Source organism: Artemia sp. Qi Xiang Cuo, chromosome 3 (genome assembly GCF_049724085.1).
Source record: "Artemia sp. Qi Xiang Cuo chromosome 3, ASM4972408v1, whole genome shotgun sequence".
In the NCBI taxonomy this organism is placed as follows: Eukaryota; Metazoa; Arthropoda; class Branchiopoda; order Anostraca; family Artemiidae; genus Artemia; species Artemia sp. Qi Xiang Cuo.
Window position 1 is genome coordinate 22,748,770 of NC_142796.1, and position 16,243 is coordinate 22,765,012.

The following is a 16,243-nucleotide window of genomic DNA, read 5'->3' on the forward strand; positions in this document are numbered from 1 at the left end:
TTGTCAGATACAACTAAACAGTTTTGCTGGGAAAACACAGTCAATGATGTAGATGGAAGGAACCTGGAAGCTAATATTTACTGATGGAACGCCTTTAAACAAGCCCCACCCCTCCACAGGATCCAAAAGTGAAAAGTCATAAGAATAAAATATTCATATCTGCTACAAAGCATTCATAGTTGCTCTAACCAAAAGAAATTGCAGGGTCAATTTCCAAGAAACCTCACCACTCGGATTAGTTGCACTAACTGGGGAAGGAGGGATCACAATTTCTCTCATCTCCTTCCTATGTTATGGTAACTACATTTTTTACATTCTGATTTTTTCCCAAAAATCTCCAGCGCTGCTTTCAAAATTTCAGAGAATATCTTTTTTTATCTTCATTTAAAAAAAAACGAAAAATTTCCTTCCCCTTGCATCTTTGTGAATTTAGGCCACTGCTTGGAACCAAACTGAAAGAAAAATATTGTTTGAATAAAAACTTTATTTAGTGGTATTACTTGGGTACCAGAGCTAGTAAGCCCCGGTGCCGACTTTAGATGCCTCCAAGTTCCGAAATTAGTACACTACTGACCCGACTCTAAATCCCAAAGAGCACTGACTCGGAAACCAAAGACCCAACTTGAGTGAGGATCAATCTTGCCTATAGTTAGCAAGAGATTAAGAGTTCTAGTCTCACTTATTTTGGAATTTTTAAGCTTTATATGCTTTTTTATCTCGTGTACAAAAAAAGAGAGAAAACAAAATCGAAATTGTGATGCAACATCTCTGGCGCAAAACGGGATAAGCTAAAAGGTTTTTCTAAGATTTTCGGGAAAATAGATGGCGGCTTTTTGTTTTCTGTAAAACTAAAAACCACCTTCTTTAACTGAGTATGCCTGATCAGCTAGTCTCACTTATTTTGGAATTTTTAAGCTTTATATGCTTTTTTATCTCGTGTACAAAAAAAGAGAGAAAACAAAATCGAAATTATGAGCAATGCTTCAACTATTGGCAAATTTTTCCGGGGTTTCCCTAATTTCTTCAAAAGAAATTAAGACATAGTATGAATTGTTAACTTCCGTTAACATTATCTTTCATGGAGATTTCGGAGAACAAAATTTTTTTTCAGAGAAATTTGGAAATAGTAGCAAAAAATCAAAATCATCAGCAATGCTTAAACTATCCCCGAATTTTCCATGGATTTCCCTTAATTTATCCAAAATAAAAATGGGACACATAATACAAATTGTTAATTTCCTTGCTAACATTTTTGGTAGCCTACCGTTGCATTAACGAACACCACGAAAGAAGTCAAGTTTGGTTAATGCTAATGAAATAAAACAAAATAGGATGAATATATTATAGTTTAGAAACAAACTTGGGCTACATATTTGCACATTAGGGGATGGGGGTAAAACAGCATGTATTAAATACGTAACCTAGGTACCTAAACCCCAAAAAACAAAAGTTTAAATATCGTAAACGCAACGAAAACCACGCTTTGCATTCTATTTCTCTATAGCGGCCTCTTGCAAATAACCCGTTTGGCGGGTTTCGTCTCTCGTTTCCTTGATACAGTATTTAGCGGTGTCCGCATAATGCAACAGCAAATAATTTTTGTTGTTGCTTTTTTTCGTTATCTTCACTCACGGATGCATATGCCATCATCGAGAGATTTAATGCAGTGTGAATATTAGTACAAAAGAACTATTTGTAAAAAAGCATATTAAACAATAATAAAACTGACAATTCGTCGCTGTTATTCTTAGAGGTCGCGTCTGACATATTCTAACACCTGAAATAATTGCCATTAACGGTTTGCTGAGCTATTTACGAAGGGATCTAAACTGAGTTTAATGACAACATTGTCGGACTGTTTACTCTCCGTTCATGCAAGTGAAGCTTTGGACCAACACGCATCATAAGACATAATTGACAGCAAATTATAAATTTTTCCAAGTAGCATCATATTTTCAATTTACAAATACCTCGTGATGGGGTAGCGGAAAACCTGTGAACTGGAGCACGAAGGTAACCAGGTTCTATCCCGCGCAGCACGAGGAAGATATAGCTTGATATTCGATATTTAATTTTTTCATTTTGGTGAAGCTTTGGACCAACACAAGACCATGAAGTGATAATTGATAGCAAATTATATATTTTTCAATTATCATCAGCTTTTCAATTTATAGGTTATAATACCTCGTGCTAGCGTAATGGATAAACCTGTCACCGAAAGCTTTAAGGTAAGCAGGTTCAATCCCGCGCTGTACGAGGAATAGGTATAAAGAATTTTGGATGTAAGTTTTTCACTTTTATTTTAGATTTTCTTAAATTTAAACATAATTCTTTTAATTCATAATATGGTTAAAATTAATAGTTCAAAGAGTGATTGGTACTTATGCATTATAGCGGCAACACTCAAGAAGTAAAATCAGGTTAAATCCTAATGAAAAATATCAACATTCAAGAAGCTACATTATAGCGGTAACACTCAAGAACTAAAGTTAAGTTAAATCCAAATGAAAAATACAAAAAAATGTAATACTTTAGAAACAAATTTGGGCTATATATCTGGACATAAGTGGGGTGGGAGTACAATATAGCGAGTCTGTTTGCAAAATGTGTTAACTACAATCGTTCTGCATATTGTAAAGTAAGAATGGGTTTCTAACTTCACCCTGTCCAAATACGATAAAATAAAAGTTCAAAATAGGGATAAAATCCTTTTTAATAGACAGTGTATAATAAATTTCACAAAAAATACCGGATATTTCGGTCACATATGCAGTGACCGTCATCAGTAGTAAAACTGAAATATCGGGTATTTTTTGTGAAATTTATTATACACTATCTATTAAAAAGGATTTTATCCCTATATATCCTATTTCCTATATCCCTATATCCTTATTTTGAACTTTTATTTTATCGTCATGGAAAGGCAGTGTGGTCTCCGAAATTATCTACTGTCCAAATACTTTACCCCCCCCCCTAATGTGAAAATATACAGCCCAAATTATACAAGTTCAATGTATTCGATCACCCACGACTTTTTTCGCACTGAGCGTAAGCTAATTGTCAAACAGGTTCGTGGTAACGAACTGTAAGTAAGGAGCGACCCGGCTCAATAGTAACCGAGACTCTAAAAACCAAAATTTTGATATCAATAAATATATCAAAAGAATCAGATTTTTATGCTAATTTCAAATACAAAAGTTTCATCACGTTTAGTTCTACCCATCAAAAGTTACGCGCCTGGAAAAATTTGCCTGATTTTCGAAAAAAAGGCAAACACCCCCTAAGAGTCATATAACCTTAATGAAAATCACATCATCAGATTCAGCTTACAAGAGAACCTTACTGTAGAGGTTTCAAGCTCCTATCTGCAAAAATGTGGAATTTCGTATTTTTTTGCCAGAAGAAAGATCCCCGATGCGAGTTTATTTGTTTTTTTTTCCTCAGGGGTGATCGTATCGACCTAATGGTCCTAGAGTATCGTGGGAGGGTTCATTTGAACGGAAATTAAAATTTTTAGTGCCCTTTGTAAGTGACCAAAAAAATGCAGGGTAACGAGGCCCCTCCCGTGCTCATTTTTTCCCACAGTAACCAGATCAAAATTTTGAGATAGCCATTTTGTTCAACATTGTTGAAAAATATAATAACTATGGCTTTGAGGATGACTTAATTCACCACAGTCCCCGGCGGAAGGGCTACAAAATATGAACTTTGCCCAATGTTTACATATAGTATTGGTTATTGGGAAGTATACAGACGTTTTAAGGGGGGATTTTTGATTTTAGTAGGGGGGGAGTGTGTCGGGGTTTACGTGGGAGGATCTTTTCACGAAGAAAGTTTTCATGGGGGAAGGGACATTGCTATGAAGGGGGCTCCGGATTTCCCAGCATTATTTGAAAAAACGATCACAAATTAAATAAAAAAAGTTTTTCAACTGAAAGTAAGGAGCAACATCAAAACTTAAAACGAACAGAAATTATTACGTATATGATCGGGTTCGCCTCTTAGTCAATACCTCGCTCTTTACGCTAAAGTTTTTTTAGTACTTTCATAAGAGCTATTAATCTAATTAGCGGCCTTTGTGATTAAGGGCTCATTTTTAAAGGATTGGAACAAAATTTGAGATTTAGCGTAAAGAGCGAGGTATTGACTAGGAGGTGAACCCAATAATATACGCATTGAAAATATATGAATATAGAATTCCGTTACGGAAGTTAATTCGTAAGTTACGTATATTTATTACTAATAAAAACGTTCGTAAATAAAATTAAACGAGAAAGCCATTTAACCAAAAAAAAGTAAAATTAATGCGCAAATTTCGTTTTAATTATTCATGTACGGTGAGCCAAAATCAAAACCTGTATTAATTCAAAAACGTTCAGAAATTAAATAAAAAAACATTTTTTATTAAATGAAAGTAAGAAACATTAAAACTTAAAACGAACAGAAATTATTCCGTATACGAAAACAGGCTGCCCCCTCCTCAACACCTCGCTCTTTCCGCTAAAATTTTTTATTGTTTAAAAAAATTAAGTTGTGAGAAATAGTCAAACTTTAGCGTAAAGAGCGGGGCGTTGAGGAGGGGACAGCCCCTTTCATATACGGAATAATTTCTGTCCGTTTTAATCTTTAATATTGTTCTTTACTTTAAGTTAAAAAAATTGTTTTTTATTTAATCTCTTACTAGCAGAAAGAAAAAAAAACTCGTTTATTCTCGAGTTTTAAATAGCATAATTATTGAGCGTTGCCGCTACAATATATAACTATCGAGTGATTTTCTGCCCTTTGGAAGTTTAGAAGCCGTATCTGACATTTTAAAGTAATAGCCATTTGTCTGAAATAATGAGCAGCATTCAAAGGGATAGTAATTGGGTCAATGTGTATTCAGCCATACTTTGACCCCCCCCCCCCCGTGATTTCTTCTTCAATAAGAAGATATTAAGATGAAGTGCGTCTACTTTGCAAAATATTGAGCCCTCCGATGCGTAAGGAAATAAGATGTGCCTTGTGTCAGATGGACAGATTAGCGCATGTCATCTAAAATATGAAATTTAAGAAATCCCAGAAGACTCTAGGATTCCAGAAATTGTGCGTAATTAAAACCCTGTTAGTGTCCCATAAACTCTAGGATTCCAGAAATTGTGCGTAATTAAAACCCTGTTTAGTTTTCGGAACAATGCTCAATATCCTTTTGTCTAAATTTTATTTGAACTTTGTCGAACAAGTTACTACTTAGAACTAGGATTTCAGGGAGCTCTGAAGCCCAGCAAAGCCTAGCTTAGAACCAAAACCACTGAAGCTCGCTTAAAATATTTCAGAAAATTTTTAGGAAAGTAATTTTCCCAATTAACGGGAAGATGGTGCAAACACAGAATTGACACAGCTCTTTATAATCTGCTCAGGAAAGTGCCAATGAATTTCCAAAATCGAATGACAAGAGCTTTAAAGACTAATGAATTCTATCCACCATCAAAACAATAGAAGGTTAGATTAAAATTTTTCAGACGATTTCTAGGAAATTTATTTTCATATTTCACAGGAGGCTAGTGCAAAAACAGTTGACGCATTTTTTTTAACTGCTCAGGAAAGCGCAAATAAATTTGCAAAATCGAATGTACACATACAAGATAGGAGCTTTAAAGCTCTTAAAGTTCGCTTAAAATTTTTTAGACGATATTAGAAAGCTTATTTTCACATTTCACAGGAGGATGGAGCAGAGGTAGAATTGACAGACTTTTTTGATTTGCTCAGGACAGGGCAAATAAATTAAAGATACTTAATCTTCAAATACAAGGTAATTGTTTTCAAAATGCGGCAAATGGAGACTCAAAAGAGTTTTAAACACAATTCAGAATTAACACAAGTATCTAAGAAATATAGTTTTATAAGCGTTCGAATTTTCAACATTTTTTCTGGGGGGAGGGGATGCGGTCATTTTACTCTTTAAGATAGGTATGCTTTATCAACAAAATACACTACAATTTGTTTTCTGAGGAGTAATGTATCAGGGAAATAGGGTAAAAGTCGACAAAAGCAAGAATAGGTAAATTGTAAGCAAGGAGCAATCCGGCTCAATAGTAACTGAGACTCTAAAAAATTTGAAAATTTTGATGCTAATAGATACCTCAAAAGAATCGGAGTTTATGCTGACTTAAAATATATAAGTTTCATCAAGTTAAGTGTTAGGCTACCTATCCAAAATTACGAGTCTGAGAAAATGTGTCTTATTTTCGAAAAAAGTGGAAAACTACCCCATAATATCATGGAATCAGTGAAAATCAAATCATCAGATTCAGCGTATCAAAGAAACCTCTGTGGAAACTTGTTGTTTTTGCCAGAAGAAAGATCACGGATGCGTGTTTATCTGTTGTTTTTTTTGTTTTTGTTTTTTTTCCCTCCTCAACGCCTCGCTCTTTACGCTAAATTTTTTTATTGTTTTAAAAAATAAAGTTGTGAGACAGAGTCAAACTTTAGCGTAAAGATCGAGGCGTTGAGGAGGGGACAGCCCCTTTCATATAGGGAATAATTTCTGTTCGTTTTAAGTTTTAATGTCGCTCCTTACTTTCAGTTTTAGAAACTTGTTTTTTTTATATTTAATTTCTGATCGTTTTTAGTTAATGCAGCTTTTATTTGCATAAAAATTTTACTTTTCTTTTGCTAAATGGATGTCTTTACAAATTAACTTACGTAACTAAATTCTATATTCGTATATTTTTCTCCTGGCAAAAAATGCAAAGTTGCAGATTTTTGCAGATATGAGCTTGAAACCTATGTAATAGGGTTTTCTGATACGCTGAATCTGACGGTGTGATTTTCATTAAAATTCTTTCACTTGTAGGGGATGCTTCCCCCCTCTTTAAAAAATCGAGTAAATTTTCTCAGGCTCGTAGCCTTTGATGAGCAATACTAAACTTAATAAAATTTATATATTCAGCATCAGCATTATAAACACATTCTTTTGATACTTTTGCTGACATTGCAATTCCGTTTTTAAAAGTTTCGATTACTATTGAGCCGTATCGCTTGTTTTTTTATTGTTTTTTTATTACGTATATGTTATTACGTATATGAGGGGGTTCTCTCCTTAGTCAATACGACGCTTTTTAATTTAAAAGTAAAAAAAATTTCTTATTCACAAACCCCTGAATCACACAGGCCGTTTAATTAGAATAGATCGCTCTTTTGAAAGCACTAAAAAATACTGTAGCGTAAATAGCAAGATATTGACTTGGGAGAGAACCCCCTCACATACGTTATAATTTCTGTTCGTTTTAAGTTTTAATATTCCTTCTAACATTTCAGTTGAAAAAACTTGTATTTTTTATTTAATTTCTGATCGTTTTTTAAATAATGCTCGGAAATCCGGCGCCCCCTTCATAGAAATGTCCCTTACCCCAAAGAAACATCCTCTACGGAAATATTCTCCAGAGTAACCCCCTCCTCTACCCCCCCTTCAGAAAAAATCCTGCCTGAATATGGTTGTATACGTCCGAATTAACAATACATAAGGCGTGCAATTCCGGTTTTCCCTTCATGGCAATGTCCTTTCCCCCATGAAATCTTCCTTCCCAACCCGATTATCCACCATACTCCCGACCCACCCTTCCTCCCACTACCCGAACAAAAACCACCTGAAAACTTCTGTATAATTCCGAATAACCAATACTATATGTTAACATTGGGTAAAGTTCATAACTTTTAGCCCTCCCTCTGGGTACTTCGGGGGATTAAGTCATCCTAAAAGACATATTTATCATATTTTCGACCATGCTGAACAAAATGGCTATCTCAAAATTTTGATCGGGTGACTTTGGGAAAAAAATGAGCGTGGGAGGGGGCCCAGTTGCCCTCCATTTTTTTGGTCACTTAAAAAGGGAAATATAACTTTTAATTTCCGTTCAAATTAGCCCTCCCACTATTTTATAGGACAAATGGTTCGATACGATCACCCCTGGGAAAAAAAAAAAAAAAAAAAAAACAAAAAAAAACCCAAACGTGATATTTATTCTGGCAAAAAAATAAAAATTACACATTTTTTTAGATAGGAGCTTTAAACCTCTAAAGTAGGGTTATCTGATAAGCTGAATATGATGGTGTGATTTTCTTCAAGGTTCTATAACTTTTAGAGGGTCTTTCCCCCCTTTTTTTGAAAATCAGCCAAATTTTCTCAGGCGCGTAACTTTTGATGGGTAGCACTAAACTTGATAAAAGTTATATATTTGAAATCAGCATTGAAATCTGATTCTTTTGATATATCTATTGGTATCAATTTTCTAGAGTTTCAATTGGTAAACCGTTTTCTAGAGTTTCGGTTACCATTGAGCCGGTTCGCTCCTTACTTACAGTTCGTTACCACGAACTGTTTGATTAAATAAAAAAAACAAGTTTTTTTTTACCTGAAAGTAAGGAACGATGTTAGAATTTAAAACGAATAGAAATTATTCCGTATATGAAAGGGGCTGTCCCCTCCTCAACCCCACGCTCTTTACGCGAAAATTTTTTATTTTTTAAAAAAATTAAGTTGTGAGAAATAGTCAAACTTTAGCGTAAAGAGCAAGGCGCTGGGGAGGGGACAGCCCCTTTCACATACGAAATAGTTTTTGTTCGTTTTAAATGTTAACGTCGTTCCTTACTTTCAGTTAAAAAACACTTTTATTGCAGGTTTTTTGCAGGAATTAATGCAGGTTTTGATTTTGGCTCACCGTACATAAATAATTAAAACAAAATTTGTATATTAATTTTACTTTTATTTGGTTAAGTGGCTTTCTCGAAACCTGTTTAATTTTATTTACGAACGTTTTTATTAGTAATAAATATACGTAACTTGCGAATTAACTTACATAACGAACTTCTATATTCATAGATTTTTAATACTTATATTAGGGGGTTCGCCCCCTAGTCAATACCTTGCTCTTTAAGCTAAAGTTCGAATTGTGTTCCAATTCTTTAAAATAACCCCTTAATTACAAAGGCCGTTAATTAGAATAAATAGCTCTCATGAAAGTACTAAAATATCTTTGGATTAAAGTGTGAGGTATTGACTAGGGGGTGAAAACAATAATATACGTAATAATTTCTGTTCGTTTTATGTTTTGATGTTGCTCCTTACTTTCAGTTGAAAAACTTGTTCTTTTAAAATTTAATTTCTGATCTTTTTCTTAAATAATGCTGGGAAATCCGGCGCCCCCTTCATAGCAATATCCCTTTCCCCATGAAAACTTCCTCCATGGAAAGATCCTCCCATATAACCCCAGAACCCCCCCCACCTACCAGAAAAAATTTCCCCCTGAAAACGTCTGTATACTTCCCAATAACCAAGACTATATGTTAACAGTGGGTAAAGTTCATAACTTTCAGCCGTCCCCCCGGGGACTTCGGGGGATTATGTCATCCTAAAAGACATTGTTATCATATTTTCGACCATGCTGAACAAAATGGCTATCTCAAAATTTTGATCGGATGACTTTGGGATAAAAATGAGCGTGGGAGGGGGCCTAGTTGCCCTCCATTTTTTGGTGACTTAAAAAGCGCACTAGAACTTTTAATTTCCGTTCCAATGAGCCCTCCTACAATATTCTAGGACCACTTTGTCGATACGATCACCCCTGAAAAAAAAACAACAACAAAAAAACAAATAAAAACACCCGTGATCTCTCTTCTGGCAAAATATACAAAATTCCACCTTTTTGTAGACAGGTGCTTGAAACCTCTACAGTAGGGTTCTCTGATACGCTGAATATGATGGTGTGATTTTCATCAAGGTTCTATAATTTTTAGGGGGTCTTTCTCTCATTTTTCGAAAATCAGTCAAATTTTCTCAGGCACGTAATTTTTGATGGGTAAGACTAAATTTGATAAAACTTATATATTTGAAATCAAAATAATAATCAGATTATTCTGGTGCATCTATTAGTATCAGGATACCGTTTTCTAGACTTTTGGTCACTATTTAGCCGGGTCGCTCCTTTCTTTAAGCTCGTTACCATGAACTGCTTGAATTTCTTAAAGGTATTTAAGGGGGTTTGAACTCACCTACCCCAAAATATTTGTCCGACTCGCAAAAAAGTGAGAAAAGGAATATAAACAAATTTTTGATGCATTTCTTAAAGTTTTTTTACCCCCTCCCCCCTCCAAACAAAATCCTGGATACGCCCAAGCCGGTAGCCCACATCATATCTTAGTTATGACTTGGACTTAAGACTTAGGACATCGTTTAAAAAAACCAACAGAAATTAAAAAGTAAACAAAACAAGTTTTTAACTGAAAGTAAGGATTATCATGCCCCTCCTCGATCCCCGGTTTGTCTTAAAAGTAAAAGTTCATTACGAAAAGATATTTATGGTGATTTCGAAAAAAAAACTGAAGCCCCTCGAAAATGGAGTCAGAGAAAAATGAAAAGTGTACCATCGGAATCAACATGGTCGAAAACTTTGGTAAGGTAAATTAGTCCCCCTCCTTGAACGACAAGGAAAATCACTTCTTTGCATCGGTAGCACTGATTTGTCTCCCGTTTTTTTTTCAACAACCCTTCTGGAAAAATTTGGGGAAATTTCGAAAAATTCGGGGATACTGGAAGCACTGATTATGATATCAAAGCCGATTTGACATAAAAATGTGATATAAAAATGATTTAAAACTGGCATCTTGAATGTCTGAAACAAACCTTATCAAACAGTTCGTGGTAACGAACTGCAAGTAAGGAGCGACCCGGATCAATAATAACCGAAACTCTAAAAAAAGGAATTTTGATACTAATAGATACATCAAAAGAATCGGACTTTTAGGCTGATTTTAAATATATAAGTTTCATCAAGTTTAGTCTTACCCATTAAATATTACGCGCCTGAGAAAATGCCTTATCTTTGAAAAGTAGGAAGAGACACCCCCTAAACGCCATAGAACCTTAACTAAAAGCACACCATCAGATTCAGCGTATTAGAGAACCCTACTGTAGAGGTTTCAAGGTCTTATCTGCAAAAATATGGAATTTTGGTATTTTTTTGCCAGAAGAAAGATTACAGATGCGTGTTTATTTGGTTTTTTTTTTGTTTGCTTTTTTCCCCAGGGATGATCGTATCGACACAGTTGTCCTAGAATATCGCAGGAGGGCTCATTCGAACGGATATTAAAAGCGCTAGTGCTCTCTTTAAGTGACAAAAAAATGGAGCGCAACAAGGCCCCCTCCCACACTCATTTTTTTCCCAAAGTCACCCAATCAAAATTTTGAGATAGCCATTTTGTTCATCATCGTCGAAAAATATAATAACTAAGTCTTGGAGGATGTCTTAATCCCCCACAGTCCCCGGGGGAAGGGCTGCAAGGTATGAACTTTGCCAAATGTTTACATATAGTATTGGTTATTATGGGAATTATACAGACGTTTTCAGGTTTCTGGATTTTTCGAGATCTTTTCTGGTAGTGGGGGGGGGGGGGATCGTGGTTTATGTGGGAGGATCTTTCCACGGAGGAAGTTTTCATGGGTGAAGGGACATTCCTATGAAGGGGCGCCGGATTTCCCAGCATTATTTAAAAAACCATCAGAAATTCAATAAAAATAAACAAGTTTTCAACTGAAAAACTTTTCAGCTGAAAACTTTTCAACATCAAACTTAAAATGAGCGAAAAGTATTACGTGTATGATTGGGTTCACCCCTTAGTCAATATCTCGCTCTTTACGCTAAAGTTTTTTTTAGTACTTTCATAAGAGCTATTTATTCTAACTAACGGTCTTTGTGATTAAAAGGTCATTTTTAAAGAATGGGGAAAAAATTCGAACTTCAGCGTAAAGAGCGAGGTAATGACTAGGGGGCGCGAAACCGCCTAATACACGTAATAAAAATATACGAATATAGAAGTTCGTTACGTAAGTTAATTCGTAAGTTACGTATATTTATTACTAATAAAAACGTTCGTAAATAAAATTAAACAACTTTCGAGAAAGCAATTTGGCCAAAAAAAAAGGAAAATTAATATTGAAATTTCGTTTTAATTATTCATATAGGGTGAGCCAAAACCAAAACCTGCTTTAATTTAAAAACGTTCGGAAATTAAATAAAAAACAAGTTTTTTAACTGAGAAGTAAGGAGCGACATTAAAACTTAAAAACGAATAGAAATTATTCCGTATATGAAAGGGACTGTCCCCTCCTCAACGCCTCGCTCTTTACGCTAAAGTTTGACTCCTTCTCACAACTCTGTTTCTAAGAACAATAAAAACTTTAGCGTAAAGAGCGAGGCGTTGAGGAGGGGACAGCCCCTTTCACATACGGAATAATTTCTGTTCGTTTTAAGTTTTAATGTGGCTCCTTACTTTCAATTAAAAAAACTTGTTTTTTATTTAATTTAACAATGGATTGCAGGCTAATAAAAGTTGAAAAAGCATAAGCCAGTTTTCAGTTGGATTCGCCTCTTGTACAATTCACGTCATGTTGCATAGCACAAAAATTTTCGGTTATGTTCACATTGCGTAATATCTTGTTTATGGAATTGTAATCCTTAGTTTTGATTAAACAGCCCTCCCAAAGAGCAACATCAAAATCTTTTAAAAGACTATAAATAATAATTACGGTTTTTACAAAACAGCCATTTTTAATATTACATTAATAATTTATCATGAACCATCAGTTACTGGAAAACCCCCACATGTTCTATTTCTCGACCCCATAACAAGAACACCAACGTCTAGGCATGGGTTGAAGGGCTATCGCTAAAAATAGTGTTTAGGGCCCCACAAGAAAACTTCAAGGCTCTTTGAGCAATCCAAATCTGTTTGTATTTTACTATAATAAAATCTAATGAGAATCAAAATAATGAGCACCAGACTATCCAGGTCTAAAATTAAAGCTTAGCAGGTAGGCCTTTACCAGGACTGGATCTAGGGGGGCAAGAGGGTAAAGCATCGAGGGCGTTACGCAAAGAGGGATGGCAAAACAAGCTAGAGAGTAAAGTTACAACAAACATACTTCCCGAAAAAAACTAATTCAAAGCTTGAGATTACCTAAACTGTAAAGGACACCCTAGACGGTGAATCATTTTGATCAAAAGCTTCCGTCAATCGATTGATTAAAGCATGATTGACCGTCTAGGAACCTATTTGACGCTTGTTTCAAGTGTTGACGGTGATTCATAGAAAGTTTTAATGACTCAGTCGGTTCCTAGACGGTAAATCATGCTTTAATCAATCCATTGACGGAAGCTTTTGATCAAAATAATTGACTATCTAGGGTGTTCTTAATAACCGAGTGTTTTGTTAAGAATAGTTACACGTTTTTAGTAGCCTCTGGCCTTTCCCTCCCGTTTTGTTTTAAGGGCTTATTTTTGTACTGGAATGACAGATCGATGGAACGGGCAGGGTGTTTGCTGCCCAACTAGTTAGGTAGCCTTGGTAGGTTCCCCTCTTAATAATTTCAAATTTTTTAAGGGGGTACCAATTAGTAAAAATGTAGGCAGGCAAAGATTCTTTTGTTTTTTTTAACACATACACACACAAACACAAAAAAAATTCAAAATCTAGGGGCGGGATGTTTTTTCTTAAATTTGAAGCAATTAAAGTTTACATGCGCGAACTTGTCTAATTGTCTTGTAAGGAAAGGAGGGACAATAAGGAGGAAAAAAAAGAATAATAAGGAAAAGAGAGGCAATAAGAATGCTACAAAAATTAAAAGGTGGGATCTGTTCTGTATAATTTGTGCATAAACTTTTTAAGACGGCTTCGGATTCTTGTTGCACCAATTATGCCGAGGGTCAAACTTTCTTAAATCTGTGAATTGAAATTTAAATCATAAGTTTAAGGTAAACTGGTGAATAAACTGACAATTTAAGGGAAATGATAACTTCCTGGGAGGGTGGAAAGAGGGAGGCTTTGAATAGATTAGGGTGGAGGTAGAGCGTATGTAGCTGAGTTGGCCTCAGGTGGCTTGGTGCTGCGGTGAGTTGTTAGTAGTAGAAGTAGGTGAATGAGTTAAACCGACAGCATAAACCAATGCTAGTAGAAATATAAGCCTCTACCTGTTTTGTTAACCTACGGAGGTTTACTTGCGCAATAAGTTGTCTCGAACCTCGGAGATAAAAAGAAGAAGAAGGAAACCAGATTTGCTGAAAGATAAAGGATATAGCTAAAATTGGGTTCCGCAGTATCCTGGTGTCTTGTTCTGGTGTTCTTATGCCTTAGATTTTGGGTCCTAACAATTTTTCATTTGGCTCAGAATAGTGGCACCAATTCACGAGAATACGTGAGAGAGAGATGCAAGAGTTTTTTTTTTTTTTTTTTTTTTTTTTTTTCTTTTAATGCGGAGACAAAAATTTAATCTTAATTAAAATATTTAATGGGAGCCTTGTAATTTTTTCTGCTAAATAAATAGAAAGAAAGAAAAAAAATACATTTTTCAGATGTAGAGACCAGTTGTGGGGTCTTCCTTGTAAGTGGCATGACCATCCCGAGGGAAGAAGCCACTAGGAAGTTTTTTCCTGCGATTATTCTAGGTTAGAGCAACCACGGATATTTTGTAGAATACATTAACATTTCATTGTTCTAAACTTATACTTTTGTCTCTTAGGGGGGGGGGGGTCAGTACGTCAACAAGCATTTATTCCCAGTTTTCTTTCATCTACACTCTTAACTATTGTCTTAGCACCAAAATGGTTTTTATAAGTTGGCCGTTCCAACGGTACCATCAAATGAACTGTAACTTTAGATCTATCGGGGCCCGACCAGCGTACCAAAGCCCCGACTTTAGTTTTACCAAAAGAAAAGCCAGAAAAGTCGTACTTTATAGCAAAAAAAATGTAGCATTTCAATTAGTTTTTGTATCCTTGTTCATTCCTGAAAAACAAATTTACATTTGTAAAAAAGAAGAACAGATGCATCCATGATTTTGATATTTCTATATTTCATTTGCAATGCGTAGATACTTTAAAACAAAAAAATTGTAGCATTTCAATTAGTATTTGTATCCTTATTCATTCCTGAAAACAATTTTAAATTTGTAAAAAAGAAGAACAAATGCATTCATGATTTTGATATTTCTATATTTTATTTGCAATGCGTAGATATATATTTCACTAATGTTACGAACCACGGTCTATTAGCTAAGGCCTAATTTACTGCCATTTAACTAGGCTTAGGTCTTTGACCATATTAGAGAGAGATTTTTTTTTTCAGTAAATAATATATGCATCATTCTAAAGCAGCAGAAATAAACTGCGAGTAGATAAAACCAGCACTTTGAGCAAATACCATATATATAATAAATACATACCTTTATTTTTTCCAGAAAATCCATTCAATTTTCACTAAGCGGAAATTGTAATATTTACAGTGTTTACAGCGTGAAACGGGGAGGCAAAATATACATTTTCCCCCTCCCAAGTAAAAACCTACATCCGGCTCTGACCTGTACTAGACTATGGGGTTTCCCCCTCTCCATCACCAGGTGCTCATCTCGGAGTGCTGGGTTTTCTACCACATCTCATCGTGCAATTCGTGATAAGCTTAGCAAGCCAAGTATAACACTTCTACCATACGTGACGCACCCCATCTGTTGTAAACGATTTTGGAAAGCAGGTGACCCCTCAGTTATATTTCTTAAACTTTGCATAAATTAAAGAAGAGTAAAAAAGATAGTCGATTTAAATGTTCCCTTGCTATATTAAAACTTACTGTTTGAGGAGCATTTCTCAGGCTGTTCACACATTCACAAAAAGACCTTACGACTTTCTGGTGAATTGAAACTGAATGTGAAAAAGCTCCGCGCTTGTTTAGTTTTATTTAGATTCACAAGGATAAGAGGTATAATAAAGTTGAAGATAAATTATAATCTTTACAAAATAATTGGGAAATTTGTGACATTTTCCTAACAATCTAAATATTTATATAAAAACAGATTACAAACTTGAATTTTCGTCACTTGTTCATGCTATAATCGAGTGATGCAATAACATGATGGTACATTTGTGAAATTTTTTACAAACCAGTTTTGCTTCAAGTTTTCTAATCCGGTTTTGTGTCAGGATTTTTTCTAATTCGGTTTTGTGTCACTCCATGTTTTAGGAAAGAACAGCTTTCTTAATTTATAATTTTTCAAGACGGGGTTTTAAATCTTCAGTTACAACTGGCTAGGGTTCGTTCTTTACTAGGTTGCCCCTAAAGAGGCAAACATGATGCATGAAAGACAGCGCATTTATTTTTCCTAGCTCATTTCTTTTTTAATTGGAGCGTGATAAATACTTCTTAAAAAAAGAAACCATGG

At 35.0% G+C, this 16,243-nt stretch overlaps 1 protein-coding gene across 1 annotated transcript in view; it reads right to left on the bottom strand.

Annotated features, from left to right (window-relative positions):
- The window catches only part of LOC148953877 (omega-amidase NIT2-like), a 60,189-nt gene extending 44,396 nt beyond the window's left edge, over positions 1-15,793 (bottom strand). The window contains exon 1 of the mRNA XM_089085670.1: positions 15,655-15,793. Within this exon, the coding sequence (XP_088941796.1) occupies positions 15,655-15,688 (34 nt within the window). The 5' untranslated portion in view covers positions 15,689-15,793. The remainder of the gene's footprint in view (positions 1-15,654) is intronic.
- Between the last annotated feature and the right edge of the window lie 450 nt (positions 15,794-16,243).